This window comes from Tetrahymena thermophila, assembly GCF_000189635.1.
Source record: "Tetrahymena thermophila SB210 genomic scaffold scf_8254758, whole genome shotgun sequence".
NCBI classification, from domain to species: Eukaryota; Ciliophora; class Oligohymenophorea; order Hymenostomatida; family Tetrahymenidae; genus Tetrahymena; species Tetrahymena thermophila.
Window position 1 is genome coordinate 1 of NW_002476517.1, and position 17,355 is coordinate 17,355.

The following is a 17,355-nucleotide window of genomic DNA, read 5'->3' on the forward strand; positions in this document are numbered from 1 at the left end:
TTGGTAATAGGTTTTAATTTGAAAATATAAATTTTACCAATCTGTTTCACAAAATTAAATTAATTAATTTATATTTGATTATAGCATAAAAGTGAATCTTTCTTACATCCTATTAATGGTAAATTTAATAAATATTTGAAATAAATCTGATATATTTAAAAAAATTTACATCCTATTTGGTATTTCATATTTTTATTGAATTTAAGCATTAATTTTTTAAAATAATTTAAATTAGTTACATTCTAATATTTTAACAAATTTTTTATATTCTTAATATTCACTTATTTTAATAATTGTACTTCTTTCTATTTAATTAAATTTATCTTCTAATATTCTAAAGTCATCTTTTAAATATTACTCGCTATTTTAAAATTTAAATTTAATTTATCTTCTAATAGTTTAAAGTCATGTTTTAAATATTACTTGCTATTTTAAAATTTAAATTTTATTTATTAATTTCTAAAAGAGAATTAGTAATATTACTCCCTTTTGAATTATTAAGATTATTCTTATGTCTTTTAAACTATTTTCAAATCTATTTACCAATCATTTCTATTTATATTCAATTTATTTAGTATCTTCTAACAAAATTGTTTAAAATTTACATTCTAATTTAATTGTTTAAAAAAGTTCATCTACTTTTATGATAATTTCTGTCTATAATTTACTTGCTTTTTTAAATTTTAATAACTTCTTTTTTATTTTTAATCAAAAAAAATATTTACATGCTATTTAAATCATAATTTATTCACCATTTTGAAATCAATTAATTACTATCTATTTTTAAAATTCACATAATTCAATAATACAAATTCATATAAGTTAAATCATACCCACTAATTCAAATATATAAGCATTTTTCTCAATTTGATATTATAAACCCAAAATAATAATTTTACATCCTTTTCAAATTTTTTATAATTCATCAAGCATAATCAATAGAATCAAAATTATTACTTCTTTTTGTTTATACTAAATTAATTTAGTCTTATTCTTCTAAAAAAATATCAAAAAATTATACTCCCTATTAGGTTATTTAGTTATTCGTTCATAATAAAATCCTTAAAATATTCTTTACTAACTGTTTATCAAATAATTTATATTATTCACCTACTACATGTCAACATTTTTACACTCTTTTTTGAATATTGATAGTTAATTCAGAATTTATTTTCTCATCAAAAATCATTCTAAAATATTAATTACTCCCTATTTTGAATATGAAAGTTAATTCAGCATTTATTTTCTCATCAAAAATCATTCTAAAATATTAATTACAGTCTATTTTGAATATGAAAGTTAATTCAGCATTTATTTTCTCATCAAAAATCATTCTAAAATATTAATTACTAGCTATTTTGAATATGAAAGTTAATTCAGCATTTATTTTCTCATCAAAAATCATTCTAAAATATTAATTACAGGCTATTTTGAATATGAAAGTTAATTCAGCATTTATTTTCTCATCAAAAATCATTCTAAAATATTAATTACTCCCTATTTTGAATATGAAAGTTAATTCAGCATTTATTTTCTCATCAAAAATCATTCTAAAATATTAATTACTAGCTATTTTGAATATGAAAGTTAATTCAGCATTTATTTTCTCATCAAAAATCATTCTAAAATATTAATTACTAGCTATTTTGAATATGAAAGTTAATTCAGCATTTATTTTCTCATCAAAAATCATTCTAAAATATTAATTACTTTCTATTTTGAATATGAAAGTTAATTCAGCATTTATTTTCTCATCAAAAATCATTCTAAAATATTAATTACTTCCTATTTTGAATATGAAAGTTAATTCAGCATTTATTTTCTCATAAAAAATCATTCTAAAATATTAATTACGTTCTATTTTGAATATGAAAGTTAATTAAGCATTTATTTTAAAATCATTCTAAAATGCTAATTACATCCTATTTTGAATATGAAAGTTAATCCAGCATTTATTTTCTCATCAAAAACCATTCTAAAATATTAATTACACTCTATTTTGAATACAAAAGATAATTTAATATTTTTAATAACATCAAAAAGACTTTAAAAAATAAATTACCTGTTTTTATTTTGAAAATAAATTGATGAATTCGAATTCAAAATGATTATTATACATTCTATTTTGAAAATGTAAGTAGATTTTAGTATGTTGTTTTAATGATTGTATGATAGATTACAATCTATTTAGGTGAAAGATTTAAATTGAGAAGTAGTTATTGAAGATAAAAAATGTGACCCTCTAAAAGAATATATATAAAAGTTAATTTACAACCGACTTTCGAATTTACTTACTTCCTGTTGATTATAAAGATAAATTTTAGGGTATAACAAAAAAATAAATTCCAAAAAATTACATCTTTTTTTGTGTACTAAAATAAATTTGGATGATTTAAAAAGGAAATTTATGATTAAAATAAGGTACTTGCTATTTAATGATTAGTAGAAAAAATAAATAATTTAAAAATAAATTAAATCATATTTAGGAGAAGCTAATAAAAAGAAATTATTGGTTATTATGTTAATTTAAGTTGAAACTTGTTTTTTCTTAATAAAGAAAGCTTAAAAATAATTTACATGCTATTAAGTATTAAAATTAAAGAACTTTGTTGTGTTTAAATAATTAAAAGTGAATACTCACTATTTAAATAATATTTTTATTCAGCTTTTTTTTGTAAAAACATTTTTTTTGTAATTACAGTTAATTTTTTAGTATTTCCTCCTACTTTTGCAATTTGTCTATTAAAGCTTTAGTTTTTTCTTCTAACTGGCTAATAGTCTCTTTAAGCATGAAATTTGCTTACTCTAATTCTGCTATTTTAGCCTCCTTTTTTGTGAATTAATTTGATTAAATTGAGAATAGATTGAGTAAAATTTGATAATAACATAAACTATTTTTTGAGTATCTTCTTTCAACTCTTCGATTAAGCTCTGCTAGTTTTTACTTCAAAAAAAGTTAGAAAAAGCAGTAGATTTAAAAAATATTCTTACATGATAGGATAAAACTTATTTGAAAAATCCTAAACGAACTCAATTTCATTTTTGAGTGAACTAGCGAGCTTTTGAGTATCTCCATCTATCATCTCAATAAGCATGTCATCTAACTAAAATTCTAAACAAAAAATTCCTTTTAAAACAATTAAAGCTTCTTTAATGGGCAATCTATTCCTTGGTACAAATTAAGTTAATCCATCAATAAGTTGTTTAAGATTTTTGTAGTAAACAAAATTTTAAAACTCACCATCATAATTCAATGGCTTATGCTTATTAAGTACTAAGTTGAAATCTATTTCCTAAAAAAGAGAATAAATCATATAACCTATTTATATTATATTTTATTTTAAATTAGATAAATGAAACCAGTAGATTTTTTATTTTATTTAATACCTAAAGAACATGCTTCGCTCTAATAAATTTACAAAAACAAGATAATTAACATTTAATTAGAATAGTTAAAGTATTTACTCTGTTACTTGGTTCTTGTTTGACTTAAACCCCTAAATTTTAATATTCATCATAATAAACCTTACCTATTTTGTCAGTTGGGTCATAGCATTCTGGAGCTTGATAAAAAAAGTTTCCCATCTTAAAATTTTTTGAATTGAATTAATTAAATTTCTTGTTAGTGTTGAGTAAAAAATTAATTTATACATATTAATTGTGTGAATAACCAGATTTAACTGTCAGTTTATCTCCTAATCCAAAATCACCTGTATATTAATTATATTGAGTATCTAGTCTTTTTTAAATTTGTTAATAATTTACAAACAACTGCATTTCCATTATAGTCAATTAAGATATTGTCCATTTTCAGATCATTAACAAGACAGTTCTTAGAGTGAATGTAGTAAAGGCCTTCAGTAATATCTTTAGCGTATTTAATTGCTGATATTTCGTTCAGTCTTTTGTTTTAGTTCTTTTCTATGATTTCTTTGAGAGTTCCTTTTTATACCAGACAATAAAAATTATATATAAAATTGGTTAAATATTTAATTTGCATTTATTTTTATTTAATAATAAGGCAAAATATATTGATAGATATTAAAATAAATTGTACCCTAACACTCATTTAGAACTAAGTATATGAACTATTTTCCTTCAAATGAGTCTAAAAAACTGACTACATAAGGACAGCCTGTACATTGTTTGAGTATATCTATTTCTTATACCACTTAATTATAAAATTCATCATAAAGATTTCCCTAAAGATCTCTCACTTAAACACCTTTGATGGCATATCTCATTTAATTTTTCAAATCTTTTGCTAACAAGACTAATCCTTGTGCTCCCGACCCTAAAAACCTAAAATCAGAGTAGCCTTTTTCAGTTAATTCAATTTTCATAGCTTAATACATTGAAGCTTATTAAGGGTTCAACTTTGGTTCTTTGATGTCAGAAACTTTTGGTTTACCAAGTTAAAAATTTATTAAATTTGGCATAAATTAATTAATTCGTTAATTTATTGATTAATTGATTGTTATAATAATTAAAATGTTTTTAATTTTAAATGTAGCAAATAGTAATTAATGTTTTAGTAGATATATTTATCGATCGAAGTCGCAAAATATTATTTTGATTTAAATGTTATTTACACATTAGTTCAGGTTTATCAAGCATTTGGACACCTTTCATTTGATACATTTATTTGACTCTCTTCCTATTTTGAATATGCAAAGCCAATTTTTGTTTAGCCTCTTAAGTTGCCATGAAATTTTAGCTGATAATATCCATTTTTTTATATTTCAATATTTTTTTAATCTAACAAATTAATTTGAATAAATTAATTATGTTCCAATAAACAATATTTCTTCATTTTTAAATGTTTATTTTTTTGTTAAAAACTGGTGTAAATTAATTAATGAGCAATTAGAATATTTAAAAAACAAAAATTTTCTTTTACAAAAATTATAAATATGACGTATCAAATCTTAGATAATTATATCAATGAAATTTAAATCTGCCCTACTTTCAATAATCTTTCGAATCATCATACAATATAAGATGACATCATCTATCAGATAAGCGAATACAGAGCAAATAGAAATTTATAAAACAGGTAGCCAAACGGAGAATATGAGGCCTCAAAAATTTCATCATTTAAACTGTAAAAAAGGATAAAATTTCTAGCTTTAATTAAATATTAACATACATATTTCACTTTTAAAACTTAAGCTTTTTATATCCTGAATAAAATTTACCAATCATTTATCTTAATAATAATAAAATTTTAGTAAATGGTATTAGGAATCTAATTTTGGAATATAAAATATAATAGAAAAGTAAAAGTATAATTTATATATAACATAGTTCATCTAATTAATGAAACTTATTTATCGAATTTCTCACAAGTTATATTTTAAAAGAAGAAAAAATGTATGAATATAAACAGATTTTAGCATTTTGTTAATTTCTAAACCAAAACGATTTGTTATTCTAAATAATTTCATCTTAAAAATTTAAATATGGTCAATTAGTATGTATACTTGCTTTTAAATATAAATTATAACAAAATAAACTAAAACTTATAATATAGATAATAGAATTAACGAATATTAAATGCAATATTATTTTAACTCTATGTATGAAACTTTATTTAAATATTTTGTCTATTTGACTGAAAAATCTACATCTATTATCTTTTTACTGCTTTAAATATTTTTCTGATTAGCTTATTTACTGTATAAGAAATTATCACTTATTTATGTCATAAAAAGTTTAATATAATTATTTTTACAGTTTTTTTAGTATAATCTTGCTTTGAAACATTCTATCAACTGATTATAATTTATATTGTTAGAAATGGTTTTCTTTCAATAATATCAAAAATAATAGAGAGCTATTAGAATATTTATCAAATCAAATTTTCCTCCTTTACTAAGGTTAAATACATATCTAATTATTAGATAAACATAGATTTCAATAAGGGAAGGAAGTAATGCAAATATGTTTATAATAATTTTCTAATGTCTTAAAACAATCAAATATTAATGTTATTAATGACTTTTGAAAATAAATATGAAGGAAAAATAAATAGATATTAACAATTTATTTATTAATAGTAAATGAGGATGAAAAATAAAAAGAATATTAAATATCTCTAAGTAAATTAAAAAGAATCATAAGAATGAAGATTTATTTAATTTTTAAAAAGTAGTAAATATGATTAATAAAAACTTCTAAATAATGTTTAAAAGCATTAACCTATATATGCATTAATTAATTAGAATTATATTATTAATATTATTTTTTATGGAAATTATATTTCGCTGTTGTCTCAACACCTTTTTCAACTTTTTCTACTTTGGATTTTAAGTATAATTCTGAAGAAAGCTTTTTTAAGTATCTAATAATGCTAAAATGATGCTAGAAAGAGCATTTTTAGAGTTATTTTATGAAAATATTTTAAATATTTTATACGATTTAGCATTTATTTAGTGAAGCCAATTAAAATAAATAAAATAATTTATCTTTTCTTACTTTTTTTCTATAATAATGCTATATATTTTTTTTCATTATTGCATCTCTCTCTCAGTGATAAAAATGGCCTAAATATTAGATATTTTAAACTTGCTTAAGCCTATTTTTTTATTAATTTAGAATTAGCCATAATATAAAACCTTAAACAGTATTTACCTTAAATTCAAATCAAGAGATTGTTAATCATTTAATCCATTTGTGCAAGAGGTTGGAAAAAATATTTTTCTAAACTAAAGCGTACTATGCTAGGCAAAAAAAAGCAAGAATTTTGTAATTTTGTTAGGTTATTGCTTGATTCGCTTTCTAAATTATGCTAAATCTTTTAAAAATTTAACATTATATGTCATTTACTTACTTATCTATGGAGGGATAAAAAAAATAACTCCAAAAATGATTTTTTAAAGTTGCTATTAGACCATATTTATTGCAAAAGCACAATAATGAATGATTCATTTAAACTTAATTTCCCTTAGTGACGCATATCTGGCTGTCCTCTAAATTGACACTAAGTAGTACCTGAGATGATTGGTGTGCTAAAATTTATCCTATAATCTTTTTGGTTAATCAAATAAGAGCTTTTTGCTTTTATACTTTTTACAAAACCATCTATTTTAAAGAAATTGACTATTTTTCTTAAACTCTATTTGTATGATTTTTCTAATCTAAATGCAGTTATAAGGATTTTTATTATATTTTTTAAATAAAGAAAAAGAAGAATACATATTTAGAGTTTGTATTTGAAAAATATTTTTTAGAAAAAATAAGACTAATAGGTAGATAGATAGATAACTTATTAAATTTGTATAATTAACATTAATTTCTTATTAAAACTTAAATTATTAAAAGGTGTAACTAAATTACTGATATTTGTTTATGAAATTTATGCACAAATATAGGAAATTGAAGCAAACTCTCAAATATTAATCACTCTTGATCTTAGGTAATTAATAACTATAAATATAACTACCAATAAATATTATATATACTATTGCTAACTATTTTGTAGTTTAAAAAGATTCTATTAAAATTCTTTAAAAATAAATAATTAAAATAAAAGTGATAACGAAAATGGAGTTGGAAGCCAATACAAGTAAGTTATGTTAAGGTTTTTGAGTAGCAAGCAAATTGAAAAAATATCTAAAATTTAATTTTTTTTCTTAGGTAAAAGTATTTTTACAATTTACATATTATGTAAGTAAGTGGATTATTTTTAAATTTAATAATAATAAATGTAAGTAAAATATATTAAATGGTAAAATTCAATTACAGATTTAAGTATTTCAGGCTTAAACTAAGCTTTATCCTGTGTAACTTAATTAAATAAATAATCTGGAACTTTATCTCAAGTAATATTTTTAACTTTAATCTTCAACTTATGTAAATAAATTTGACATTACTCTCTAAATGTATAAAAGATTATTTATTTTTTATTCATTTATCATAATAATGTTAATTATATTTATTATATTTTAAGTTTTACTGATATTGGTGACTAGGGATCATCCGCTTTAGGCTCTCTCTGCTTTATCAAATTGTACTAATCTTACTAACTTAATTTTTTAGATAAGGTAAAAACAATAGTTCTACATTTATGATTAATACTTTCAAAATTATAAATTAGTTCTTTTGATTGAGAATTTTTCTCATCTATTTATTATTTTTATATTCATTTGCTTTTATTTTAAAAGCTAAAACTAAATTGGATCTTAAGGAATATCATGTCTTTCTGTCTTCTGCTTTAATAAAATGCTTAAATATTTAAAATATTTCTCTCTTCTTTAGGTAAAAAGATTACTTATTTATTTATATTTTTTATTTAAAAAAAATATTTAATTTGATAAAAGCCAAATATTAATTAGATATAAAAAAATAATAGAGCTTATTTTGATAGTCAAATAAATATTCATGAAATTCAAATTTTATTATTAAAAATTTTCTTGTATAAATTTATATTAAGATGGAACTAAATTGAGAAAGAAAGGCTAGGCTTTAATATTGCTTAGAAACCTTTAAACTTTAATTAATACTTGATTTAAGGTATCTAAAATAATTTTAAAAGCAAGTTGTTTTATAATTTAACTTTGTTTTGAACTTAAATGGTTTCATAAAAAGTTAAAAATATGTTATTTCATCAATTTACCCATTTTTATATTATTTGTTTATTATTCATATGAACTAAAAGCTTTATATTCTTTCTTTTATTTTTATTTTTTTTGATGAAATTGATTTATATTTTATAAAACATTTATAATATCAAAATCTTAATCTATTTATTTTGAATTAATTTTATCTATTCCCCAATCACTTTCTGAATCATTTTCTTTTTTTTCTTCTTTTAACACTGAATTTTTTATAGTTATATATATGTAGTACCCTAAGGTAATGCCTTTTTAATTATAATTTTTTCTTTTTCAATAAAAATTTAGAAATTAATTCTTAACCACTACAGAAATTAATTAATTAATTACCCTCAAAATCCTTCCTAAGAAAATTTAGCTAAATTTTAAATTATTGATGTAAAAAAATAATTTATTTTTAAATTATAATAAATTAAATTAATAATTAATTATTATTCTATTAAAAAATATAAATAAAAATTATATTTTTTAATAAACAAATAAAAAATATATTTCAAAATAAGTAGCAGGCAAACCATGAAATTTTTGTATGGCATCTTGCTATAAATAGAGATATAAATATTCCTAAAATTACCGAGTTAAAACAGAAATATCTACTTATTAATATTATTTTTATAATATTTAAGAATATAAATTACTAGATTTTTTTCAAATATAATTAAATAAATAAATGGCCATCTCTAATTCCTAATATATTTATTTCTAAGTGTATGTTTTTACAAATATTAAATTTAAAAATTGAATGTTAAACTAATTTTTCTGTGATATCTCTTCATAAAACCAAATGAAAAAATTAATATTTGATAATTAATTAATTATTATATTTATTTATTTGTTCATTTTATTCATTTATAATTAATTAATTAAATTTCATAAATTGCTATTCAATATTTTTGAAAAAAAAAAAATATGATATAATAGATTAAAAAATATAACTAATTAGAAAAAGTAATTATTAATTTATTTATTAATATCCTTTAAATTTATTTAAATTAATAAAAAAAGTTTTTAAGCTCTTCACTTTTATCTCATTAGGTTCTCCATATTGATCTGAAGTATAATTAATTAAAAAAATTACTTTTATTATCATTAATAATTTTTGTACATTTAATTTTAAATTTATTTAAATAAATATTTTTTATAAAAGAAATGATCATCAATTTTTATTTATTGATTTTTACAAAAACAAAACTTTTTTAGCTATTTAAAAAAAATTTTCATTTCAATTTTTTATTATTTATTATTTGATATTTTTTCTTGATTTTTTGCTATTAAAACTTACACAAAAGCAGTTTATTTTTTTTGTATTGTAATATTTTTAATTATAAAAGATAATTTAAAACATTAAATATCTTTTAATTTATTTGGTTTGTTTTCCTTTTTATTTTTATGATGATTTCTTATTTTTTCATTTTTTGTTAATTTTATTAATTATTAATTAATCTTATTATTTCATACTTTTTGTTCATTTTATCCTCCTAATTAACTAGAGTAAAATGTCTATTTAATTTATAAAAGGCGAAATGTAATATATCTTAATAACATAATAAATAAAGCTAAATTAGCTTAAAACAGCTTTATTTTTGAGTTTTTAGAAATCTTAAATTCATTTGAAAAAAATTAAATTTTGAAAACCTAGGATGGAAAAAAATTCATAAAAAATATTTAAAATTTTAATTTTATAAAATGTAAAAACTGGTATTTTAAACTCTCTTTTTGTAAGTTTGTATGGCAACTTGCTCTATTTAATGATATATTTTTTCTTCAATATTAAAAAGTGACAATTAAATTGGTGATGAAGGTGCATTAGGCTTAAGTTCTGCTTTAGCAAATTGCATTAATCTCTCAAATTTGACACTTGATCTTCGGTAAAAACAGTTTATTCGTTTTTGATTGTGATATTTTAAATTATAAAAACTAATTAAAAACAATAAAGCTCTATTTTCTTTTTCTTTTTATTGTGCTTACTTTTTTTTTGTTCTTTCTTTGTTAATTTAGCTCATCATTTTATTTTCAACTTTTGCTTTTATTGCTAATTAATTAATCTTACGGTTTCATATTTTTTCTTCATTTTTTCCTTCTAATTAACTATTTAATGATATATTTTTTCTTCAATATTTAAAAAGTTTCAATGAAATTAGTGCAATGGGTGCATCAGGCTTAGGTTCTGCTTTAGAAAATTGCATTAATCTTTCAAATTTGACACTTTACCTTGGGTAAAAACAGCTTATTTGTTTAGGATTATGATATTTTAAATTATAAAAACTAATTAAAAACAATAAAGCTCTAATTTCTTTTTCTTTTTATTGAGCTTACTTTTTTTTTGTTCTTTCTTTGTTAATTTAGCTCATCATTTTATTTTCAACTTTTGCTTTTATTGCTAATTAATTAATCTTACGGTTTCATATTTTTTCTTCATTTTTTCCTTCTAATTAACTATTTAATGATATATTTTTTCTTCAATATTTAAAAAGTTTCAATGAAATTAGTGCAATGGGTGCATCAGGCTTAGGTTCTGCTTTAGAAAATTGCATTAATCTTTCAAATTTGACACTTCACCTTGGGTAAAAATAGTTTATTTGTTTAGGATTGTGATATTTTAAATTATATAAACTAAGTAAAAACAATAAAGCTCTATTTTCTTTTTCTTTTTATTGCGCTTGCTTTTTTTTGTTTTATCTTTGTTAATTTAGCTCATCATTTTATTTTCGAGTTTAATTATTATAATTATTTCATGTTATTTATTCATTTTTTCCTAATTAACTATCTAATGATATATTTTTTCTTCAATATTTAAAAAGTTACAATAAAATTGGTGCAATGGGTGCATCAGGCTTAGGTTCTGGTTTAGCAAATTGCATTAATCTCTCTTATTTAACACTTAATCTTCGGTAAAAACAGTTTATTTCTTTTGGGATTGTGATATTTTAAATTAAAACAACAAAGCTCTATTTATTTTTTTTTTATTGTGCTTGCTTTTTTTTGTTCTTTCTTTGTTAATTTAGCTCATCATTTTATTTTCAACTTTTACTTTTATTATTAATTAATTAATCTTATTATTTCATTCATTTTTTCCTTCTAATTAATTATTTAAAGATATATTTTTTCTTCAATATTAAAAAAGTGACAACTAAATTGGTGATAAAGGTGCATTAGGATTAGGTACTGTTTTAGCAAATTGCATTAATCTCTCAAATTTGACACTTGACCTTTAGTAAAAACAGTTTATTTGTTTAGGATTGTGATATTTTAAATTATAAAAACTAATTAAAAACAATAAACTCTTTTTTCTTTTTGTTTTTATTGCGCTTGCTTTTTTTTTGTTCTTTCTTTGTTAATTTAGCTCATCATTTTATTTTCAATTTTTGCATTTATTATTAATTAATTAATCTTATTATATCATATTTTTTCTTCATTTTTTCCTTCTAATTAACTATTTAATGATATATTTTTTTTAATATTTAATAAGTTACAATTAAATTGGTGATGAAAGTGCTTCAGACTTAGGTTCTGCTTTAGCAAATTGCATTAATCTCTCAAATTTGACACTTCACCTTGGGTAAAAACAGTTTATTTGTTTTGGATTGTGATATTTTAAATTATAAAAACTAATTAAAAACAATAAAGATCATTTTTCTTTTTCTTTTTATTTTGCATGCTTTTTTTTTGCTCTTTCTTTGTTAATTTAGCTCATCATTTTATTTTCAACCTTTGCATTTATTATTAATTAATCTTATTATTTTATATTTTATCTTCATGTTTTCCTTCTAATTATATATTTTTTCTTCAATATTTAAAAAGAAACAATTAAATTGGTCCAATGGGTGCATCAAGATTAGGTTCTGGTTTAGCAAATTGCATTAATCTCTCAAATTTGACACTTGACCTTTAGTAAAAACAGTTTATTTGTTTAGAATTGTGATATTTTAAATTATAAAAATTAATTAAAAACAATAAAGCTCTAAATTCATTTTTTTTAATTGTGCTTGCTTTTTTTTTGTTCTTTTTTTGTTAATTTAGCTCATCATTTTATTTTCGACTTTTGCTTTTATTGTTAATTAATTAATCTAATTATTTCATATTATTTATTCATTTTTTCCTAATTAATTATTTAATGATATATTTTTTCTTCAATATTTAAAAAGTGGAAATTAAATTGGTGCAATGGGTTCATCAGGATTAGGTTCTGGTTTAGCAAATTGCATTAATCTCTAAAATTTGACACTTCTCCTTAGGTAAAAACAGTTTATTTGTTTTGGATTGTCATATTTTAAACTATAAAAACTAATTAAAAACAATAAAGCTCATTTTTCTTTTTTTTTTTTGTTCTTTCTTTGTTAATTTAGTTCATCATTTTATTTTCAACTTTTACTTTTAAAATTAATTAATTTTATTGTTTCATATTTTTTCTTCATTTTTTCCTACTAATTAACTATTTAATGATATATTTTTTCTTCAATATTTAAAAAGTTACAATTAAATTGGTGATGAAGGTACATTAGGCTTAGGTTCTGTTTTAGCAAATTGCATTAATCTCTCAAATTTGGCACTTCACCTTGGGTAAAAACAGTTTATTTGTTTTGGATTGTGATATTTTTAATTATAAAAACTAATTAAAAACAATAAAACTCTTTTTTCTTTTTTTTATTGTGCTTGGTTTTTTTATCTTCTTTCTTTGTTATTTAGTTCATCATTTTATTTTCAACTTTAACTTGTATTATTAATTAATTAATTTTATTATTTCATATTTTATCTTCATCTTTTCCTTCTATTTAACTATTTAATGATATATTTTTTCTTCAATATTTAAAAAGAAACAATTAAATTGGTGATAGAATAGAATAGAAATACTCGCACATATAAATGCACTCAGAATACAACTTAAAATTAATTTTTAATATGTATATTTATATATATTTTTTGTTTTTTATTTATTTGATAATTATTAAAGAAAACCATTTAGAACAATTTATATCTTATTTATGAATATTTTGCATATATACCCATTTTCTTCTTTTATAAAAAAACCTAAAATTTGATAAAAATAAAACGTAAAATCGATATTTTCATATCACGCGCAGCTGTTGTAAATTGGTGATGAAGGTGCATTAGGCTTAGGTCCTGCTTTAGTTAATCTCTCAAATTTAACACTTTATCTAGAGTAAAAACAGTTTATTTGTTTTAGATTGAGATAATTTAAAAACTAATTAAAAACAATAAAGCCCATTTTTCTTTTTCTTTTTATTGTGCTTGCTTTTTTTGTTTTGTTTTTTCTTTGTTAATTTAGCTCATCATTTTATTTTCAACTTTTGCATTTATTATTAATTAATCTTATTATTTCATATTTTTATTCATTTCTTTCTTCTAATTAACTATTTAATGATATATTTTTTCTTCAATATTTAAAAAGAAACAATTAAATTGGTGCAATGGGTGCATCAGGCTTAGGTTCTGCTTTAGAAAATTGCATTAATCTCTCAAATTTGACACTTTATCTAGAGTAAAAACAGTTTATTTGTTTTGGATTGTGATATTTTTAATTATAAAAACTAATTAAAAACAATAAAGCTCTTTGAATTTATTTGATAGCTTTGATTTGATTTACTTTTTTATCTTTTTTATTCTACTAATATTATTTTGTTTATTAATTTAAAGAATAATTTTTAATTTAAAAGTTTATTCTATTTTGATATTTATTTAAAATTCACACAAATTTATTATAAAAGTTATAGCTCAATGAATGAATCATTAAAATTCAAAGTATTAAGCAAGTGCCTTAAATCAAAAAGATTAGTTGTCTTTAATTTCTAATGATAAACAATTGGTGAAAAAAGGATGAATAAATATAAAATGTTTGAATAAAATTATATATTTTATTATTTAATATTTTGACAAAGTGTTTTTAACCTAAAATTAAAATAGATAGATAAATTGATTTTATTATTAATTTTTTTTAACAAATATAATTCATATTTTTATTTTTGTAAGTAAATAAATTATTTATAAAAAATAAAAAAGTTTAAAAATTAAATTTACTTAAATAAATTAAATCCTCTTAAGTAAACTCACCATTTTCTCCAAAAACGATCAAATAATTTGAAACTTTTAGTGTTATATTATATCTTATTAAATTATATAAATGCTAAGCTTTTATATGCCAGTAATATTTTAATCTTAAATATTATTCATCAATCATATTTCTATCCTTATTTTATTTATCATGGTTAATTAATTAGATACCATGATTTAAATAAAATTTCAGGGAAAAATTAAATTTTACTTTTGATTTTAATTTTTGTGGTTATTTATTTATATTGAATTTGTAAATAATTAATTTTTAATTGATGTTATTAAGAGTTTACAGTATTTAATTAACAAGCAAATCATATAGGGGTAAATCAAAAGCTCCTTATAGTCATAAAATATCATTATTGGAATTTTTCCTTGATTTTCTAGTTAAAAATAGATTTTGTTTATGGAAGGAAGTAATGCAAATATGTTTATAATAATTATTGAATGTCATAAAAGAATAAAATATTAATGTCATTAATGACTTTTGAAAATAAATATGAATGAAAAATAAATAGATACTAACATTTTAAATTATTAATAGTAAGTAAATGAGGGGAAAAAATAAGAAAAATATTATTTATCTCTAAGTAAATTAAAAAGAATCAAAAGAAGGAAGATTTGTTTTATTTTTAAAAAGCAGTAAATATGATTAATAAAGACTTCTAAATAATGTTTAAAATCATTTACATTTATATGAATTAATTTCTTAGAATTATATTATTAATATTATTTTTTAGGGAAATTATTTTTCGCAGATATCTCAAAACCTTTTTCAACTTTTTTTACATTCGATTTTAAATATAATTCTGAGGAAAGCTTTTTTAAGTATCTAAGCATGCTAAAATGAAGCTAGAAAGAAAATTTTTAGAGTTATTTTATTAAAATCTTTTAAATATTTTATATGTTTAGTATTTATTTTGTAAAGTCAACTAAATTTAATAAAATAATTTATCTTTGCTTGCTTTTTTCTATAATAATGGTAGATATATATTTTTCATCTATTTATTTCTCTCTCAGCAATAAAAATGGCTTATTTAGGAAATAATAGATATTTTAAACTTGCTTAAGCCTATTTTTTATTAATTTAGAATTAACAATCATAAAAACCATAAAACATATTTACCTTAAACTCAAATCGTGTTACTCCTTTTTTCTATTTTTGCAAGAGGTTGAAAACATAGTTTTTCTAAATTTAAACATACTTTTTCAGACAAAAAAAGCAAGAATTTTCAAATTTTGTTAGGTTGTTGCTCAATTTGCATTCTAAATTTATGCTAAATCTTTTAAAAATTTAACATTATTTGTCATTTCTTAACTTTTCTGTGGAAGAGTTAAGGAAGATGTTCAAAATTAAATTGTTTTTTTTTAAATTTTAATAGATATTTGCAATAATTACTTATAAATATTAAAAGCAAAATTAATTCAGGGGTATTCTATTTAATTTAAAGCAAACAATTTTTCATTTTCATAAATACATATTAATGTATTTTTATTTTTAAGAAAATTTTTTTATAGTTTTACTTACCCAGTTTATTTTAATTCAAAAAATAATTTAAATATTTTTTAAGTGATATTTAAAATATTATTTTTTTTCATGTTTAAAAAAAAAAAAAATATTTAAAATTTAAATTACGAAAAATAAAACATAGAAATTTATATCACTAAAATAATATTACAATTAATATTAGAGTATAATTCAGGTTATTAATATATTTTTATAACAAACAAAAATACAAATAAGAAATAAAAAAGAGCATCTCTGATTTAGTGAATTATGTTCCCTGATTCTAACAAATATTGTGTGTTGCCTCACTTTTGTAAATTATTTATATTAGATAGTTTTTAAATTATTTTAGGATAAATCAAAAAATAATAATTATTATTTAAATCATTAATTACTTTCTACTATTTTAATTATGCTTTTAATCTTCTGTAACAAACATTTTATATAAAATTTACCCTTTATATTCAAATTTTTAATGAGAAAATAAATTTTATTTCAAATAGTTTACTATCTATTTAAGTAGGCAGTATTAATTAATTGGATTCTTAGTAAATTTATTACCAACTATTTTTAATATTTAAATATTTGATACTATTTCAATTACTCAACAATATTACTTCCTATATTATTATTATTATTATTATTTTTATATCCTTTTCTCTTAAAATAACTTAAATATTTTACAATCTAGTTTACAATTTAAAATAATTAATTATTTTTAAATTATTAATACTAAAATTCTACTCACTATTTTAAATATTAAAATATATTTTTATTTCCACCTTTAAAGCTTTAAAAACAATTACTATCTATTTTTTAAAACATTCACTTAGATTATTAATCAAAATTCACAAATAAAATATTTACTCGCTATATTATTCAATATAAAATTAATATTCCCTTTCTTTTAGTTATCTTCTTCCAATCATTACCACCTATTTTCATAAAATTATTAAATTCCTTAATTCATTATTAAAACCATTTAACAATATTACTCGCTATTTTCAATTTTTATTTTATTCATAATTATATTCCTCATCAAAAATCATTTTAAAATATTAATTACTTGCTATTTTAAATATGAAAGTTTGTTCAGTATTTATTTTATCATCAAAAATCATTCTAAAATATTAATTACTTCCTATTTTGAATATGAAAGTTAAT

The 17,355-nt window shown here is 19.5% G+C and overlaps 3 protein-coding genes across 3 annotated transcripts; 1 reads left to right on the forward strand and 2 right to left on the reverse strand. All coding sequences in view use genetic code 6, as the record gives it.

Moving 5' to 3' along the window:
* Positions 1-2,476: 2,476 nt before the first annotated feature.
* On the reverse strand, positions 2,477-4,731 carry TTHERM_01494740 (kinase domain protein; the record flags this gene model as incomplete). The annotated part of the gene is made up of 9 exons (XM_001029482.2): positions 2,477-2,640; positions 2,700-2,944; positions 2,992-3,319; positions 3,388-3,406; positions 3,466-3,585; positions 3,652-3,710; positions 3,766-3,942; positions 4,058-4,399; positions 4,593-4,731. 9 exons carry the CDS (start codon positions 4,729-4,731, stop codon positions 2,477-2,479), a joined length of 1,593 nt encoding a protein of 530 aa, XP_001029482.2.
* A 5,570-nt stretch (positions 4,732-10,301) lies between these two features.
* On the forward strand, positions 10,302-13,206 carry TTHERM_001494741 (hypothetical protein; the record flags this gene model as incomplete). Its single annotated transcript, XM_012796165.1, has 10 exons — positions 10,302-10,333; positions 10,394-10,483; positions 10,742-10,831; positions 11,090-11,179; positions 11,417-11,506; positions 11,740-11,829; positions 12,085-12,174; positions 12,417-12,506; positions 12,761-12,850; positions 13,086-13,206. The coding sequence occupies 10 exons, from the start codon at positions 10,302-10,304 to the stop codon at positions 13,204-13,206; spliced, it is 873 nt and encodes a 290-aa protein (XP_012651619.1).
* Positions 13,207-16,280: 3,074 nt separating this feature from the next.
* Positions 16,281-16,935, reverse strand: TTHERM_001494742 (hypothetical protein; the record flags this gene model as incomplete). The annotated part of the gene is made up of 4 exons (XM_012796166.1): positions 16,281-16,647; positions 16,700-16,755; positions 16,809-16,811; positions 16,876-16,935. Coding segments are annotated over 4 exons (270 nt in total), but the record flags the coding sequence as incomplete, so codon positions are not given.
* Positions 16,936-17,355: the final 420 nt, after the last annotated feature.